Source organism: Brienomyrus brachyistius, chromosome 6 (assembly GCF_023856365.1).
Source record: "Brienomyrus brachyistius isolate T26 chromosome 6, BBRACH_0.4, whole genome shotgun sequence".
In the NCBI taxonomy this organism is placed as follows: domain Eukaryota; kingdom Metazoa; phylum Chordata; class Actinopteri; order Osteoglossiformes; family Mormyridae; genus Brienomyrus; species Brienomyrus brachyistius.
This window is the reverse complement of record NC_064538.1, coordinates 23,793,609-23,812,128: the sequence shown is the minus strand read 5'-3', so window position 1 is coordinate 23,812,128 and position 18,520 is coordinate 23,793,609. Positions and strand designations below refer to the sequence as shown.

The 18,520-nt window shown below is 40.1% G+C and overlaps 1 protein-coding gene across 4 annotated transcripts; it reads right to left on the bottom strand.

Moving 5' to 3' along the window:
- Positions 1-364: 364 nt before the first annotated feature.
- b4galt3 (UDP-Gal:betaGlcNAc beta 1,4- galactosyltransferase, polypeptide 3) lies at positions 365-18,387 on the bottom strand. Of its 4 annotated transcripts, XM_049018069.1 has the most exons (10): positions 17,745-18,387; positions 11,475-11,531; positions 8,288-8,415; positions 8,094-8,159; positions 7,538-7,813; positions 5,890-6,125; positions 5,186-5,376; positions 4,970-5,092; positions 3,609-3,713; positions 365-2,909 (listed from the first exon to the last, which is right to left on the bottom strand). In XM_049018069.1, the coding sequence occupies exons 3-10, from the start codon at positions 8,301-8,303 to the stop codon at positions 2,552-2,554; spliced, it is 1,371 nt and encodes a 456-aa protein (XP_048874026.1). In that variant the 5' UTR covers positions 8,304-8,415; positions 11,475-11,531; positions 17,745-18,387; the 3' UTR covers positions 365-2,551. The 4 variants fall into 4 exon arrangements, with proteins under 4 accessions (XP_048874026.1, XP_048874028.1, XP_048874029.1 ...); XM_049018071.1 differs by having other exon boundaries at positions 7,538-8,159; positions 8,281-8,415; XM_049018072.1 differs by lacking the exon at positions 8,094-8,159 and having other exon boundaries at positions 8,281-8,415.
- Between the last annotated feature and the right edge of the window lie 133 nt (positions 18,388-18,520).

Sequence of the window (18,520 nt, the reverse complement as noted above, 5' to 3'; positions counted from 1 at the left end):
GATTTTTATGTCAATGCATTTGACTGTGCCAGAGACTGGAATAACTCATGGCCACACTTACGTGGAAGGTAACCAACTTTTAATAACAGACACAGAGCCCTGGCTCAGGGGAAAAAACAGTGACCAGGAGAGAGCTAGATGAAACCAGACATGACACGCTGCCCACAATATAACACTCAAACCTGTAACATAACCAGCCTAATAGTAGATTACTGCTAGAGATTTTATTTTACAAAGATTTAACTAACTGGAACCAAAAGATATTATTTTCTGTTTGAGGGTCACATTTCTTTTGGCTGGTTATTAGAATTTTACATATTAGAAATTTTTTTCCATATATAGTCTCCAAATAATGCACCAAAAGTCAAACAATTTGGATTTAATTTTGTCTTATAGGAAATGAAGCTTCAGTGTATGAGCACATACACCAATGAGCCAAAATCTTACAACCACCAATAAGTGAATAATATTGATCGTCTCGTAAAAACAGTACATATCAAGGACAGTAAGCTAACATTCAGTACTCGTCGTAGAAATGTTAAATGCAAAAGAAATGGGCAGAAATAAAGATATGAGTGACCTTGACATGAGCCACATTATTATGATCAGAGTATGTCCGAAACATTAAGGCTTGTGGGGACCTCACGGTCAGCCATGGTGAGTAACTACTGAGAGTGGTCCAAGTAGGGAAAAACCACAATCCCCACATAGGGTGCTGGGCAGCCAAGACTCATCGTTGTGAGATGTAAATAAAGGCTATCCAATGTGGTACACAGCTACAAAAGGGCACTGTGGCACAAATGACACACAATTTCAATGATGATCATAGGAATAATGTGTCATGACACACAATGCATAGAGACGCAGTTTTGACAGTTGCATGCCCAGTGTAGGGGCGTTTGGAGAGGGGTCAGCATGGGCACTGTGACTGGCCTGCAGCTACGAAATAGTGAGTTAGCGCGTTCAAATTAGTTTACCAATTCATTAACTTTGGTAATACCAGATTTATGTCATCTTGCCTGTATTATCATATTCAAGTAATATCCAGCAATCTCATTTCTTTCCCTGAACAGAAACCTTAAATATGGTACTGCACTGAGACTGATCACTAAAAAAAAAAAACTATGAAATGAACATTCCACTGATATGATTATTCAATAAGTTAATTCAAGATATACAACCATTAATCTCAGCTGTAAATGGCTGCTTTAAAAATTGCACAATTTTACTGCCCTTACAGTACAAATAACTATATTTCTTCAGTCACATATAAAATCTAATAAAGTAAAAAGTGAAATGCTTAACAATTCCTTTATAATCCTTAATTTGATAGATTAATGTTTTACATATTGTAATTTGACTAACTCCAAACATGATACACCTATCCAAGGAACTACAACCCAAGTACCAAAAGGATGTACATGAAACACGAATTATATATATTTTCCTGCAAGAAACAAATTCACACTTAAAACCTCCCATCAGGTTTGGCAATAATATCCCAGGACTGATGTTGCTTTTCATCTAATGCATACCTGCCACATTCCTTCTATTTATGTTATGACAAAACATCATTGTCACGGGCACTATCCTGGTGATTTGCAGATATAAATGGAAACTGTTCAGTCCAACTTTGCATATGCATCTGTTTTTTCAGTGGAGTGCCATCCTGCACTGACATTCTGACATCAGCTAGGTTAGCTAGATAATTCGTTCAGCATTCAGCTGGTCTGCGCAAACAGCAGCTGCACACACCCCTTGAATCAGGCTGTGAATTGCCAGGATGCGGAGATAGATGGGTTGAAATTCTGGCAACCTGGGTAATGTCAGACAAATATGCAAGACTTATTTATCCATGTATATGACAATTATTCAAAATAAAGTTCAATGGCCATACAAATTATGGGAGTTTCCCAGGAGAAACAATGAAATCTGTGGGTGCCGGGAGATACAAGAGAAACCCCCAAGAAATAGGAGTGTTAGCAGGTATACTAATGGGTGAACTGGTACAGATGGTTTGCAGTACCCCAGTCCAGATAATTTATCGACAGGTAGTATTTTGTTGCCATGTCAGAATTTTGTTGAAGTCTGTATTCGGCAATTTTTGCCCATGAAAATACTCAGCAAAACTCAGCAAAAGCTGCCATGAAAATTCTTTTGTGAATCAGATACTCAGCAAAAGCTACTTTTTTTTGGTAAAGCTGAACAAAACGAGATTATCAGCATGATGTCCATAAAGTTGGTTAAAACTAACTGAAGGGGAAAAAAAGCAATACGATGAGCAGTGGTTGGATGGACAGAAACCACAGGAAGGTGGCAAAACATCCACTGAAGAAAGTCATGACTGCTATGCCACTTGTTCACAGAAGGAAAAAGAAATAAAATAATAGTCCTGGTAATTAGTTAAAACTTTTGTTCACAAAAACTGAAAGGCACAAAGAGGATCAAGGTAAATAACTATTTTCAAATTTGAAAGTAATGGGGACAATGTATCAGCAGCCTTTGACAAAAAGGTGAAGGAAAAAAAAACTAGTTGGTGAGGACCTGCTTACTACGTCATCCGAGCTGTTGCGTGACTAACCAGAGGTTCTTTATCCTTGGCTCCATCCACACTGTACTTGAGCCTCCTCTTCCCCTCACTGGTCATATTAACCGCAGCCTGGTGACCTTGACTTCCGTTTGCAGCACCATCCGTATCCTCTTTGACTTTCATTTCTACAGCTTTGGCTAGAGTGGGCATGTTTTGTTTTGTTGGCTGGGTTTTCTGGGACGGTTTGTACGGGTCACCACCAATGCTCACCGACAGGTTAGTGTACAGTGGCTCCAGCTTTTTGGAAAGCAGTTCATAGGTGAGTGAGCTGAGGCCATCGGAGCGCCAGTTCCTCCTGGTCCGACTCAAGAGATCAAACCTGATCGGAGTGAGTGGTGGTGGACAGTTTCATTAGGGAGAATGAAAGAATACGACACAAGAGCATAGCAGGTATCTTGAGCTAATTTTGCCGCTAACAGTTTTTCCACAGGGATTTATATATTTATATAAACCAAAATATTCTGTAATAAGGCTATTCAGATTACATTCAAGTTGAAGCAGGTACAGCAGCAGAGCCTCTCTGGGGACTGGAACTTACAGATTTTTGGCTAATAGCACCTCTACTGGATAAGTAGTCTTAAAATAGATGGATGGAGAAAGACAATCTTAATGGCCAAGATGTACATAAAGATGCAAACATTATTCTAGACTTATCAATACGGTCATAATATATCCTGTTAAGATTCTAAAGAGAGATGCACCTGGCTGAAGAACTCTCTGAAAAAGAAAAAAATATCCAAGACTCTATAAAAAAAAAAAGCCTACGAAGATGTCAGGAGGGCAGAGGTCTCAAAAGGCATGCGTGATAGACATCACTGCTAGACAAACTTCATAAAAAGAACTCCTGTGCAAACAAAGCAATTATTTCTATGTGATTTCAACATTATTTAACACAAGTGTCACCTGCCTCCACTTGGAAGTTTGCACCTCACTTCCTGTTGATAAACAGTGGTGATTTCATACATGCAGAAAGCTGCCTGAATTTGACCTTATTCAGAACACGCGACTCGACTCGTACCTGTGTGGGTTCTCCTCGTTGCCCTTGTCACCCTTGTGCTTAATCATTTTATAATGTCCAACTGTCACCGGGGGTCGAACTATCTTCATCCCTGACAGACGTACTCTGTAAACAGGTGTTAACAGAACAAGAGCAAAAAAAAATAAAATAAAATAGGAGGGGAGACGACGAAAACGACAAAATTAAAAAAAAAAAAATGAAAAAGCCAAAACAAAGGATTTCTTCAGTAAGTAAAAACATACCAAAACCAGTTGGTTGGATTATGTAAATGAGAGAAGAAAGGGAAACACACTTGATTAGATACTGTGTATAAGAACCCAGACTACATGCTCGTGGTGTTGGGACTATGACTGCACTACAAATGAGTGGCTACTTCACAACTGTTAACACCTGATACAGTCATCACCCCATCTTCCATAATTCCCTGCATCTTCTAGACTGAGTGTCCAGGGGAACACCAAGGTAAACTTTTGTCCATTTGTCCAGTTACTCCACTTGCAGTTTTAATCAGTGCAGATAAACTTGGTAGAAATGAAAACGACATCAGTCCAATCAATTAGTTTGATGAGAAGGAACAAATTATAACTGTAATGTTCAGTATAAATAATCACCAAATACAAAGAGTTAATTGACTGTGAATGAAAAACAACTAAGAAAAACACGGGCTAAAGCTACATCTCTGTTGGTCAAGCTAGATCCTCCAACACAGAACTGCCCAATCCTGCTCCTGAAGATCTACCACCCTGCAGAGCTTAGTTACAGTCCTAATTTATCACACCTTATACAGATAATCAGGCCTTTCAATAAAATCTAACCATTACAGCCAGCTATGCTGAAGCTAAGCTGGCTCCAGGAGCAAGGCTGGGCAGGCCAGATCTACTCAATCCTTGGGGCTTGAACTTTTACGTTACCCATTTCCAGCATTACTCCGGTATGTCAATGGATGGGCTGTGTAATGTTTACTTTCAGCAGTCAGTTCTCAGCACTGAACATAAGTTCAGTAACAGAATATTATGTCCATTAATTCATCCATACATGCTTATGATGATTTACTATGCAATCAAAAAGCTCAACTTTATGGATTAGTCCATCTGATCCTTCTACAGTTATACTTGCAGGCATTCTGAAACTTGGTAAATTTCAGGGGGAAAGACACTGGTGAGTATGAAGATAGGATAAGATAACACACAGGGAATGGGAAATAACGGGAAAAAATGATTTACAAAAAAACCCTACTCCACCAGGCTACATACATTCCCCCAAAAAACTCTTTCACTCACCCCCCCCCCCCCCCCCCACCAAGTTAATCATATTTGTTGTCTTTCTGCATCACATTTGCCATGTTGCAACAAGCCCCTTACCTGGCTGCAATGTCATCATCCTCTCCACCCCATCCCCAGTACTGGTTTGGGAAGCCATTCATTCTGAGGTACTGGTCAGGCGTTACAGCAGACACCCCTCCAAAATACTGAGGATACGGCAACCTGCATCAGAGGGTAAAGTTTGAGCTTGCTGCAATGATTAAATTGCAGTAAACTGAAGCAGTGCAGTTAGAGCACCAGAGATTTAATAGTGACCTGTATCCAAATTTGTCCATGGCGACAGAGAGGTGCGTGGGGTGCTGGGTGTGACAGGTGTAAGTGTTGTGGTCATTCTCAGGCAGGAGGTCAACATCATGCAGAAACACACAGCTCCATTCCCCATCTCTCAGGGCCTCACGCACCCCTACATTCAGCAGTTTTGCACGGTTAAATGTTGAGTTTCCTGTCTGGAGACAGTAATATTTTTCATTACAATATTAATTCACAACCCAAAAACTGGAGGTTCAGGTCCTAGGAGAGATCTTCTGAGGTAACCATCAGCAAAGTACTTAACCTGAACATCCATCTCAACAGATGTGTGAAAGTGCTAATTGCTTTTCTATGACTATATTTAAATGGTCAAGACAGTGCACGTTATTAAAATTTTTCAAATTATGGCAATTTATACTAGCATTACATTTTACAACCATACTAACTAGCTCTGGGGGAATACTATTCACTGAAAAAAAGGCATTCATCTGCAGACATACAATCAAAATCTCACATTATCATAAGACCTTTATATGGCTAGTACATGTAAAGGAATTGACAATAAAACTCTCTGACTCTGACCTCTACAGATGTCCTAACCCCTACATTGTTTTCCTTGGAGAACATCTGTCTCACCTCAGATTTTACGCCCTTACTATGTGAGGAAACGGGGGCAATTGTAAGTGGGAGGGAGAGAGAGAGAGGCAGACCTGGTGCACCACATAGATGCCATAATGAAGCTGCTGCCTCTGTAGGAAGGGATGCAGGTGGTAGAGCAGGGCACGTAGGTGCGACTGCCTGTTCCGGTAGGGGACCACAATGGCTGTGTGGTGACGGGGCTCACAGTCGGGGGGACTATAGCGCCCCCCAGGTAACACCAGGGGGTTTTTCTCACTAATCTCATCCAGGGACAGAGGGGAAGACAGACGCACAGACACAGGGCCCACTAAAGCAAGGAAAAGAAAAGCGAGAAAGAAAGAACCAGGATATTATGAGTTTCATACAGAAAGGAAAATCAGAACATCAGGAAAGTCAACATATACACAGAAAATCCATTTCGTTCTTGTGCACATATGCCTGCATTACTGGGCACATGAGTGGTAGCAAAGGTTATTTCTCATCTGTGCTTGCCTCATGGTGGAATGAGCTACCAGACAATATACACTCATCAGACACCCTCTTTACTTTCGAGAAACCCAAAACCTATCTGTTCCAGGAATACCTCTACTAGTCCACACTGCCCCATGTTCCACAGATGCTCTCATGACTACAACAGCTGAGCTGGTGGGTAACACCTGAACTCGTAAACTCTAGAGATCTAGGTTTCACCAATAAAGAAATATTAAAAATAATAATAAAATTAAAGAAAAACTCTGAAAGTATAACTCCAAACTCAAACAGATTAAGCTTCTTCCCTGGACATCTCCAACACTCGTTTATAAGCAAAAGGTCATGATTATGTCTTCTGTGGGGACTGTCCTTCCAATGTTCCTGACAATTTTGTATGTCAGAAATATTTAGTTATAATAGAGTTGGAGGACAGGATTTGCGCATTGGAATGGCGCTTTAGAACCATATTGAAGAATAAGCAGATTGAGGGATTTTTAGATACCGTTCAATAGGAGTCTACAGCCAGCTTAGATCTGGCCACAGTTGCCCGTGCCATGACTGTTTACGTCATATTCAGATGTGGGTCTAAGAGCTCTAACCAACACCTCCTACAGTCTAGTAAGCTGTTTCACTTAACAACTTCTATTCTGGCTTTCATTCGTTTTTTTTTTTCTCGTTTTCTCTGTTTCATGTGCCATTCTGTAGAAATTGTGCAATAATGAATGGTAATCACTCTTGTCAAGTGGCTTGGAGCAACTGTTATTAAAGGTGCTCTATAAAAATAATTAGAAATAAATTTCTTTTTGTCTGCTGATTTGAATAGTTGTATAGTTAGGTCCTTGCTTCAAAGATATTGTGTAGCTCTTGCTCCAACACTACTTACATGAGCACCTAGGCATCCATTGGAAGATCAGCCTAGCCACAGTAATACCTAGTCGACTCCTTGGCAGCCGTGTGTTTGTAATGTGCTATTTGACTTACTACACTGCTTTGGGCAAAAGTGGCTGCCAAATAAAGTAAATGTAAATATAAACCATACAATTACAATGTGGGCCATGCAGCTATGCTAATTCCCATGTGTCTAACGTGCTTCTAACAGATAAATAAACTAAAATAACTAAAAATATAAGAGATAACCCTAACTTTTTGCTGAAGGTGGTGTAGAAAGATAGTCAGCACATTACAGATTACAGCAATTACAGTGACACAAGAGATGAAAAGTACAATAAGAAATAAAAAAAACTGTACCTAGCAAGGGTGAAAGCAGAGGGCAGTCTCTCCTGGGTTGAGTATTCCCGGGGGCCCCAGTGTATCCAGACAGCAGGGCCCCGATCAGGCTGAGATTGGTGTACACGTCATGAGGACGTGAGTAGTCAAACTCTGGTTCGGAGGATCGCACCAGGACGGATACGAGGCCACGGAACCCACCCAGGGAGAAGTACAGCACGAAGGCAAACTGGAAGCCCACCAACATAGCCAGGGTGCAGGGGGAGTCAAACATACGACCAAGACACAGCATGGTGCCTAGAAGGAATTTGAAAATGGTAGAGCGGGCAGGTTGATATCTGAGCTTTTCCAGAAATACGGATGATTTAACAGTGATTTGAAATGTTGCAAGTGGTTAAGGGGTTCAAATGTTAAAAGAGGTATTTTGTTCTTAATTATGTAGTAAAAACATGAGTCAGTGACATTCAGGACACGAGTGAGAAGAGATGACAAAAGAGAATAGAGATGACAAAATTACAAAATATTACTCAGAAAGGGAAATAAGAAGGTTAAAGGCTAAATAAGCCAGACAGCACACTTTTCAGTAGAGCTGGATGTACAAGGAGCACAGCTAATCCAGCAGATATGGGGCACCGAAAGAACTCTAAGAAAGAGGGGAAAAAATGAAAACAAAATTAAAACGTAAATCATGTATTAGATTGACATGACAGTATTACATACCACACAATGCAAACACTTTCTAAATTTCTTTCCCTCAAACACACCTGTTACCTATGTGATGGCTCATTCCAGGCTTTTCCAGTCCAGATCAGTCCAGTACAGACAGCGTTACAGCCAATTAACTGACTGGTGGAGGTGGTAATACCTCGGCTGCCCCACCCTTAGTCTCATGTTCCAGGCTGGAGAAAAAAAGATATAATATTATGATTATTTCATTGGGTCACAGATAAATGCATTTCAATTTGAAATTATACCATAAATCTTTTTAACCACACTTCTGAAACCACAACAATGCAGGCAGTGCTTTGATACACGGTTGCTGTAAAACAAGGACCATCAAATTGGGGTGATTTAAATGTGAATGAAAAGATTTACCGGTTTTCGAATCAAGATTTTGATTCACAACATGGCCATTGATGAGGGCTGTCAGGGCCCATGGTTAGGCCATCGCTGTCTCTTGCAAAACTTGGCTAGGACCGGGTATACTAAAGCCCACCGTGGCTACTCCCACACAACCATCGCTAATTATTTTATGGTAATTAAAGCCACGTCATTAAATTATCTTTTGTGCGCGGATATCTGGATCTTTCATTCAAAAGTAAAATGCCTTTATCTGGCTGTTTTGCAGAGATCCAACGTACCACATCAGTATCTCCCAATGGGCTTGGTCTATCACCGCATAACAAGGCATCCCTGATTGTAGATGCTATATGCATGTCAACGTTTGAGGATGAAAACGTGGGTTTGTCCCTGACAGTAACAGTCACACTGTCCTTTTGCACAGCAAGTTCCTTCCTTCTATCTTCAGATCCAACCTTCTTTCTTTATTTCAGGTATAATGCGTTCTGCTTACTGCAGCAGCAATGTGTTGCCAGTCAACCTTTTTTGTTTGGAATACCTGTTCTTAGGCCCCCAAATATAACATTTTGCCTCTACCTCTGACTACCTCTACATGACAGGTAGGACACATTTCATGTCCAGAGGATATGCCAATGTATATATTTTATTGTATAGCCCTCCAGATCACGTAGTCAAAAATGCTATTAAAAGCAGTTATGTCAGTGGGAGAATGCACACAAAGGTGTATTAAATGCCACACGGCCATATTTTGGTTTTTCTCTGTGCAAAGTGCATATCTAGCCTAAGAATGTGTAAACCTCAGACTTCAGTTGATGGTAGAATACTGAGATGCTGCAGGGCCAGTCAGCTGAGACTAATTATTTGTGTACCAGCATGCTTTGCACTGCACTGTTAGTATAATGTAGTCCATAATTTAATGTGTATATTTCGTATTTATGCCATAAATGTGTTTATTATGCTCAAAGTCTTTTAATGTTTTACCATGGCATGCCTGTGCGTGCATAGCGGCTACCCTCAGTGTGAGTGTTGTGTAGATTGTCAGCTTCTCTTATCCGTGCTGTTGCTAGATGTCTCCCATACCGCGCTGTGAATAACAGTGGAAGTTTCTTTTGTTACATAAAGGGCTGTCTTCTCTGTTTATAAAACTAAGACCCACGAGCCATTCTCTGCCACTTTGGTGTCAGTAGTGAGATCCCACTCATTAATGAAATTAATACCCAGGGAAGACTGCTGCGGTAAAGGACTGGCCAACACTGCAAAGTGTCATTGAGCTCGACAGTTTGCTGGGCCTCACTTCACTCTACTGGCGGTTTGTTTGAGACTTTGCCGGCACTGCCAAACAGCTCCACCAGCTCACAGAAAACGGGTGGCCCTTCCAGTGGACTAAAGATGGTGCCACCACTCTTAGGTGACTGAGGATGGCATTCACTGATGCTTAAGTGAAAAAAGCGCGCTTTAAGTGCTTTTTTGACTTGCACGCATGGGAGAATTCACTCCAATATGAGATCATCTGTCAGAAGATTGAAGCTCAATGGAAAGTGGGCCCTCCTATATGAAAATTACTCTAAAGATTGTAGTAAATTTACCAAAGAATGGCTAAAAAGCGAGAAATTGAGGGTTCTGGAATGGCCCAGTCAAAGTCTGGATACAAATCCTATCAGTCAGCTTTGGGGGGATTTCGACCAGCCTATGTAGGCAAGAAACCCGTGAAACATCGCACAGATGAAAGAATGTTGCATTGGGAAAGGAATGGGAAAAACTTTAAGCCTATCGATGTCAGAGACTGGTAGACAGTTACAAGAATACTAGGGCAATACCAGCTATTAGAGCCAAGCATGTACTTACTTTTTCAACAGAAGGAAATGGCATGCCTGTGTCTTGATGAACAAATTATTTCAGTCATTTTTTTTTTGTTCCATTACATCACCATTATCTATAGATTCTGTTTAAATGAAGATCAAAAATTCATGCCCTCATAGAAAGAAAAACCCTTACATAAGGTGTACTTATTTTTTACATGAGTTTGTGGTGTGTTGTTCTGTGTCTGGTTAAATAATTGTTCTGTTGCGTTTGTTTTGTTCACTGTTATGGTGATTGTTCACCGATTACCTTAGCATTTGTACCATGTTTACTGGTAGTTTCTACCAGCCATAAAAGAGTTCACTTCATAATGGTTTTCATTCCCAACATGGAGACCCTTTACGCAAGCTTCAGAAGAGGGATTGATACTCTTTGAGGGAATTAGCTTCTGGAGCAGCAGCAGAGAGACTGGGGTTGTAAAATCTGGGATAACTGGGAATTGAGCATTATGTTTCCTCTGCTTCCTGGGCTGGCTGGCTTGAGGAAGATAATGCTCCCTGAAATACCTCCTTTCTCCATGGCTACCTGATGGAGCTAGCACCGACCACTCCCTAATGGGCTTCACTCACGATAGCTGTTACTCCAGGATTGCTGGTGATGAATCAATGCAATGGTGTCAAAAATGCTGATACTAGCCGACAAGACAACATGGTCGGCCCCACTCACACTTGCAGACTAATCGAAGCAAGTCCCCAGAGGACCACACTTTAGCTCCTGAAGTACAATGGGTTTAGGGCACCGGAACCACACCTCACCCAGATACAGATGGAAGGAGAACTCAGCACACTGCTGTGCACCAGAAACTGGACAGGAACTTCCTGTAGACCTTTCTCAGCAGACCAGTGGGGCTCTCACTATAGCCCTGGGAAAATGCTTCTGAGGGATCAGCCAACCAGCTGGCACCACCAAGAAGGAGAGAGTCTGGGTTCATGTGCAGCCAACCTGCAGTAGCCTATCCCTGGTTTACTGTGGCTGCCCAGGAGGGACTGGCACTCCACGCATTCATGCAGATACTCACACCAGAGCGGCTTTGGCGGCATGCCCACCTCTTCGCCCACAGACCCTCACAATAGCCCTGGTGGAGGCAGAGATGACAAAGGTCACTTCATTATCACATTATGCGGCAAATGAATTAATGAATATTTTAGAATGAATTAATATCTTTATTGTCACTTCACACATATAATTGTCACAGTACAATTTCAATGAGATTCAGTTAACAATTTCCATACTCGATGCTATAGACAATGAATTAAATAAAAATAGAACAAAATGAGATAAAATAATTGGTGGTAAATAAAAAAAGCTGCACCGGAACTAATAAAGTACTGAAAACAGTAAGTGGACATTTAAATAACAATAGCATAAACAGTATGCACAATATACATAATATTAGCAGCATAAACAACAAATGATAGTAAAGACAGCAGCAACAGTGCAAGCCTGACAGCAGTAAATAGGACAAACAGCTCAGATGTGCAAAAAAAATGCAGCAAGTTCAAAACAGTATTGGAGGGAGTCTGTGCCTCACACCACATTTTCCAAACCAATGTCAGTGACAAGACTGACATCTGCCAAGTCCAAGTGACATGGGCTGTGCGGTAGGCTGATATTGTAGTGCATCGCAGCAATACAGAATTTTCATGTCGGTTTAACACAGGGGTGGCCAATCTTATCCGCAAAGGGCTGCTGTGTATGCGGGTTTTCACTGCAACTCCCTAATTAGATTACTAATTAGAGGGCTGATTGGCTGAAAAACCTACAGGTTATCCCAAAAACCTGCATACTCACCAGCCCTTTGCAGATAAGATTGGCCACCCGTGGTTTAAGAGAAATAGGAGTGTGTATTTTTGACGGTATTATTATATATTATATATACTTTTATATGACCAGCCACACAGCAGGCTTATTTAAACCTGCATCAATACAAACATCTAAGTAATGCGTTGCACTATGACGTAACAGCAGCAGTCAACTCCGTTATCTTATCCTGTCTGCGGTCAGTTTTTCACCAAATTGTAGTTATGCGATTCATGACTGTATATGTATAACTGGCACACTGATAAACTAATCCTAAACTATTAACTCTTCAGTTTCTTTCAGTTAGCAAACACGCGTGGTTATGGGATTACCGGTTTCACAGTAAACCTGGTCAGTTTTCTGACACTTAGTATTACCATTTCAAATTTTAATTACTGTTAACATTGAGGTTGATAATCTTTGAAACACTTACTGTAATGTGTAACAGACCAAGGAAGCGTATCACATGAAAGAAACGAAGATACTTGTTTTATTATTTTATTAAAAGAACTAACACAGGTATCAGACAACCACTGAACACATATAACTGGTAAACACAGAGAGGTCTGACTCTGGACTATAAGGCACACAAATGGTGTGTAACTTACACAATAACTAGACACATATGAGGACTGGACAGGGTTCACACAAGACACAAGCAAGGGCACCCACGACAATCAGGAACACAAGTATTAACAATAACACAAAACAGGGGCTATTTACAAATTTCCCAGCATGCTCTTGAGCTGTTACTGGGCTCTGTTATGTGGAGCCATCTCACCGAAGCTACAATACGTTAAATACTTTGCAGCATTAAGCAAAGTTAGCAAATCTCCCAGATGCAGGTGCAGAGGTGCAACATGAAACGTGGGTTTGTTTTGTGTTGAAAACATGGCGGACGGCAGTGACAGTGCTCGGGAAATTTTTCAGCCGCCTAAAGGACTAGATCAGAGATGTGGTTCTATTTGGTCTTTTATAAGACTACAGAAGGAAAAGAACTTTTGTTGTAATCAGTGGAACATTTGCTATATAGATATCAGCATAATAATTCAAATCAGTTAGTATTGCAATATACCAAAATTGTATGAAATAGGCCTGCATGACTAAGTAAAGCCAGTAATTGCTTCTATATCAATCACCAAAGATCTCTTTCTTTTTCAATGCCTAACTGATTACCTCACAAGTTCAAAGATTATTGCAGACACCAGATTTACCACCTTTGGACACTCTCTCTGGAACTTAGGGCAGGAACTTGCACCTCTCACCCCGTTTTCTAATCTTGTTTCAACTGATAAGTTTAAGATGGCCTGTTGTCTCATAACTACATATAAACCTGTAGCTGATAAGCTGAAGGTGAAAGATCAATCAAATACACTGGTAAAGAAGATCTAAGTGATGACACTTGATAACTTTTAGCAGGCGAGCATCACACTTCATGTCCTAAATCTCATCAAATCCTTTCTGGCCGTGCCTGCAGAGCAATTGCCGCAGCTGGAATCATAGCAGCATGCAAAGAAGGTTGCTTTTCACTTAAAGTTGTCAATGACTCAGCAGAGCGTGGCATTGCACTTGCAACTAACTTCAATACCTCACTAACCAAACGAAAAGAGGAAAACTAATCAGACTGATGTGCACAAGATCCTTCTCCATCCTACACCTCCTTCTCCATCCTTTGCTGCCACCTATCGCTGCCATTTCAATTTTGCACCGATTTGTCTCAGGTCTATCATGTCTCGATTTTCAGGTGTACCTTTTTCACCTTATAATGTTTTTATTGTTAAACTGTGTGTGCATGTGTCTGTCTCTCTCTCTTTACAGATTCCATGTTCCAGGAATTCCATTTCCTCCCCATGTGTATACTGTCCCGAAAGTAAAAAAAAAAAATTGCCTCCTTCCTGTTTCCCGCCTTTCATCATCCAGCACAATAAAAGCCCAGCAACCCCATTCAGAAGATTTTACTTGTATTTTTGTGATTACTTGTTTTTGATATTCAGTGTATTGCAACCTTATTCCTGTCACAGTTACTTTGTTTTGGATTTCGATTTGAACTTGATTGCTTTGTTTTATTAATTATTGTATCAATGTTATGAATAAGGGTTGCACAGAGAGGCTGCCATTTATTTTCTTGCATGGGTATCATTTTTTCTCTGTTTTTTCGGTAGTTAGGAATTGAGGTTAGTGTTAGTCTTTCGGTTTCACTTTCCTTTTGGTTTTGGCGTAGTCTTACCTGGGGTTCAGTGTTAGTTCACTTGTTTTGTTTATTATTTTGGCTGGTGCCACTCCGAAGTTCACCCTGGTGTTTTGTATCCCTGATTTGTCACAATATATGTAGAATACAACTCCAGCATCACTGTCACTGTTCTTCGTGTCCCAATACCCTCTCTCCCTTCCCGTTCCTGTTCTGTTCGACATCTGATTATATCATGAACCTGGACTGGGATATGATATTGTGAAGCTCACTCAAAGATTGAATAGAGTAAATTGAATAATAATATCAAATATTTATCCTGTTCAAAAGGTCAAACATTTTATCGAAGTCACCCTTCCCTTTGCTGTCATTTAGAGCAACTGCTTCAATTTTGTTGCAATTTCTCTCAATTCTGAACAGGTGCAAACAATACCACACAATTTTTGAGTTATCATGCCAATAAGATCAAGTGGCTCAAAAAGGCTCTCTTTTTGGTGCAATTTATCTCAAAATTTGATCAGGTCCAGATCTTCACCCACACAACATGTCGCAAAGTTTGAAAACGACCTGGGAAAAGTTATTAGAGTTACTGCATTGACAAGACCGTGTGTCTTCAACAGCTACCAATTCCTTCCTTTGCTGCCACACAGTACTGCTGCATCATTTTGGGAGCATTTTTTCTCAAAAAGAAATCAGGCGTAGATCTTCATCCATATACTGTTTTTTTAAAAGCAATAATAAGATGCACTAAATACTTTTTGACTTATTCACGTGGTCATATGTAATCTGTTTTCACCCTCGCCTTTGCTGCCACTAAGCAGCGTTGCTTGAATTTTGGGACAAATTATCTCAAAATATTATTATTTACAGTTGCTCACCCACACAATGTGTCTACAAAGTTTGAAGAAGATCCTTAAAATACTTTTTCAGTTATCTCGCTAACAAGATCAAGTGTGAAGTCCGACACACAACAAGCTGGTGCAGTGTACTGTAACCTCTGCCGAAAACTTCATTCAAAATGGAAATATTATGAACTAAGGTTATCACAATAATACAATTTCAAACTTGATACTGATACCCAGGAAAATACTGAATACTCTATACTATTTTTGATACCACAAAATGTTTCTATCTACTGTGCTGCAGTGAAGGTTACCCTCTAGTGAAGCTGCGAATAATAAGACACAAAATAAGAGTGACCATGTATAAGAAACACAACAACAGAAGCAGCAACCGCACTGAGAAAGCGCAGCAGTGCCTGAGGCTCTCTCATCCATAGCGCCGCCACTGGACCATTTCAAGTAACAAATATTTGCATTGCATTTTATTTTTCATTTTGGCAGGATCGTGTGCATAGACTTTGAAAACTAAATAGCAAAGTATAGATTGTATTTTTATTTTAACATTATCAATTTAAATCTTCATTATATTTTTATATATATATTTTTTCTATATATTTTTGGCAGGAAATACCTCCCATATTTTTCACCAACTGAAGCATTACGATCCAGTAGAACATACAGAATACATATATTTGCAGTGAGAAACTTACAATATGAAGAAATACAGGACAAATGTGGTCCCATACTGGTTAAAAATGGGACACAGCATTTTATTTTTCACCACAGGGCAGGTGACAGCTCTACCAGCAATGTCAAACCCATTCCCTGTAACAAACAGCGAGGTACCTAGCACCTAGCATAAAACTGTACTGTAAGTATTCTGTAGTGTAACGTTGTATGATATAAAAGTTTGCATATACACTAAAGCCCAACCGATAGACTGCCATGCCAATATTATTGTCTGATATGAGTTAATTGCAGATAAATCAGAAATGGCATTTATAACAGCCAATAAATGACAATCGAAAAAAAATGGAGACAGAAGACGGAACCCTCAACCATGTTATGAGTGTTGTCATTGTGTAGATTGTCCACCAGAGGGAACACTACAACTCCCTTGTAGGTAACGTGTTTGGAACATACACTTGACTCCTATCAAAAGTTTAAAATATTTTGTCCTACTTTTGTTCAAAGTACTATTTATGACAATATAACAGATTGATTTTTAAACTGAATTATGCCATGTTATCGTAGTGATGACTAAAGCACACAAATCTTAGAGAAAATCTTTGTTTATGTTACGTGCCCCTGAAAAATAATATTAATAGTCCTACATAATCAGTTCTTAGATCCGCAAATATAGAAATCAGTATCAGAAAATGCAGTATTGGTTGGGCTGTAGTACATACATAAAATTTCTATATTACATATATAATGTGCCCCCCAGCCAACCTCTCTGTGACAGTTGGCAAAATTTGGCAAGAGGGACCACCAGCACCACCACACCCCCCATTTGGGCTGCATAGTTGGAAAACTTGAGAAACACACAACTCCAAATATATCCAGTTTTTGATTTAACTTTCTAGCCTACAATCCCCCAAAAAACAGCATCAGGTCACTCACTCCTACATGTAGTCTAATTTTAAATAAGTTATTGTGTAGAAGAAAACATTTGCTACCTAGAGGTGTAGAAAACACACCATATAACACAGGAAAATTTTAAATGAATGAATGAATGAATGAATGAAATTTCTGTGCTCTGAAAACTGTGTGTGTAGTTCACATGCCAAATTTAATCAAAATGGTGAAAATGATTAATTAAAATAACCCAGGAACAAGTACACAATGCAAGTAATCACAGTATACTGTACATTATGCTTTAGTGACATTGAAAACAGTGAATAACCATACATTATAATTTAGTTCCAGATTCTGGCAAATTTGTATATCTTTGTTTTAACAACAATGTATTAAGCAGTTTCAAATTAAATTCATTGACTCAGTGAAAGCAGATTTTTGTGGACAACCTGTTGTTAATATTTGACCAGATACAATCACAAGACTGGATCTGATACTATACCTTTAACTGGCTAGTTGTATTCTTGAATAAGTATACTGATTTTAGAATAAAATAAACAATAAACATGCATAAATTTGTATGGCCAGAGGGCTTCCGGTGTTTTCCAGATGCTATTTCATAAGGGGCAAAACCTATACATTCGTATGGAGCTAATAAACCATTGCATTACGTTGACCTTCCCTGGTTTCGCTGCCATGATCCCCCCCACACAAGCTCGGCCATCATTCCCTGTCGCGTGCAATCAATACCGAGGCTTCATAAACAACGTAGGCCGTGACTTCCACGACGCGGCCCCTCTAACGCTGTTATTTATTTATTTATTTTGTTTTTTTGGGGGGGCGGGCGACAGTCTAACGTGCGCCTCTGCCAGGGACTTACCCATGCGACGCTGCCCGAGTCCCGTTACTCTCCCAAGGTGTGTAGTCCTCGGCTATATGCATCTACCGACGCTGTCCCCGGCCGCAGCGTCCAGGAGCGCCGCACCGTCCCCCCAAGAGCCTCAACCTTGTGACGTCGATTGATGTGAAGAAGAAGCGCAATGGCGGGTGACAGAGACGCCGAAGCCTTTCGGATGCGGCCGGAAGCGGCCGGAGCTCAGTGTTGGCAGCTCATGCATGAACGGCTGCTGTATCTCTTGTAATTACTTGGCAGGTCTCTGCCCCATAATTTTGTAACGTAAGATTGCCTTTTTCTAACATTTTAAGAAAGCTAAAACGTCAGGTCGTGTTCGTTAAAAATGAATTTAGAATCGATATATTAATGAAAAGGAAACCGATTGTAAAACTCGAAATGAGTTGTAGATATTTTAAAATGAAACGATAATGTGGTCATTTTTCTTTATTTACGGAATTGACTGTAAATGGAGTACCGCATTGAAATGTCTTTTTTTCTACTGAGAAAACGGTCTGTCGTTGTAATCATTAACACGGGTCGTTGGCATGTGTGATGTGTGACAGACATAGAGGCAGATAGAAAGGCAATACAGACACATCTTTTCATTCTTTACAGCTTTAAAAACTCAATCGTAAGTTGTGCCTGCCGCTGCCTTAAAGCTCAATATAATTTATTCTTAAGCACCACTTAAGCAACACTAGTATTTCAAAATACAGGATTTAACTGTTACCCTAGTATAAATGCAGGGGACGGAAATCATG

Coding starts and splice junctions, on each gene's coding strand:
- b4galt3 (XM_049018069.1), bottom strand. Junction 6,126..7,537: donor TCTGCTTTCACCCTTGCTAG/GTACAGTTTTTT, acceptor TCCTTGCTTTAG/TGGGCCCTGTGTCTGTGCGT. Junction 2,910..3,608: donor AACGAGGAGAACCCACACAG/GTACGAGTCGAG, acceptor CACTCCGATCAG/GTTTGATCTCTTGAGTCGGA.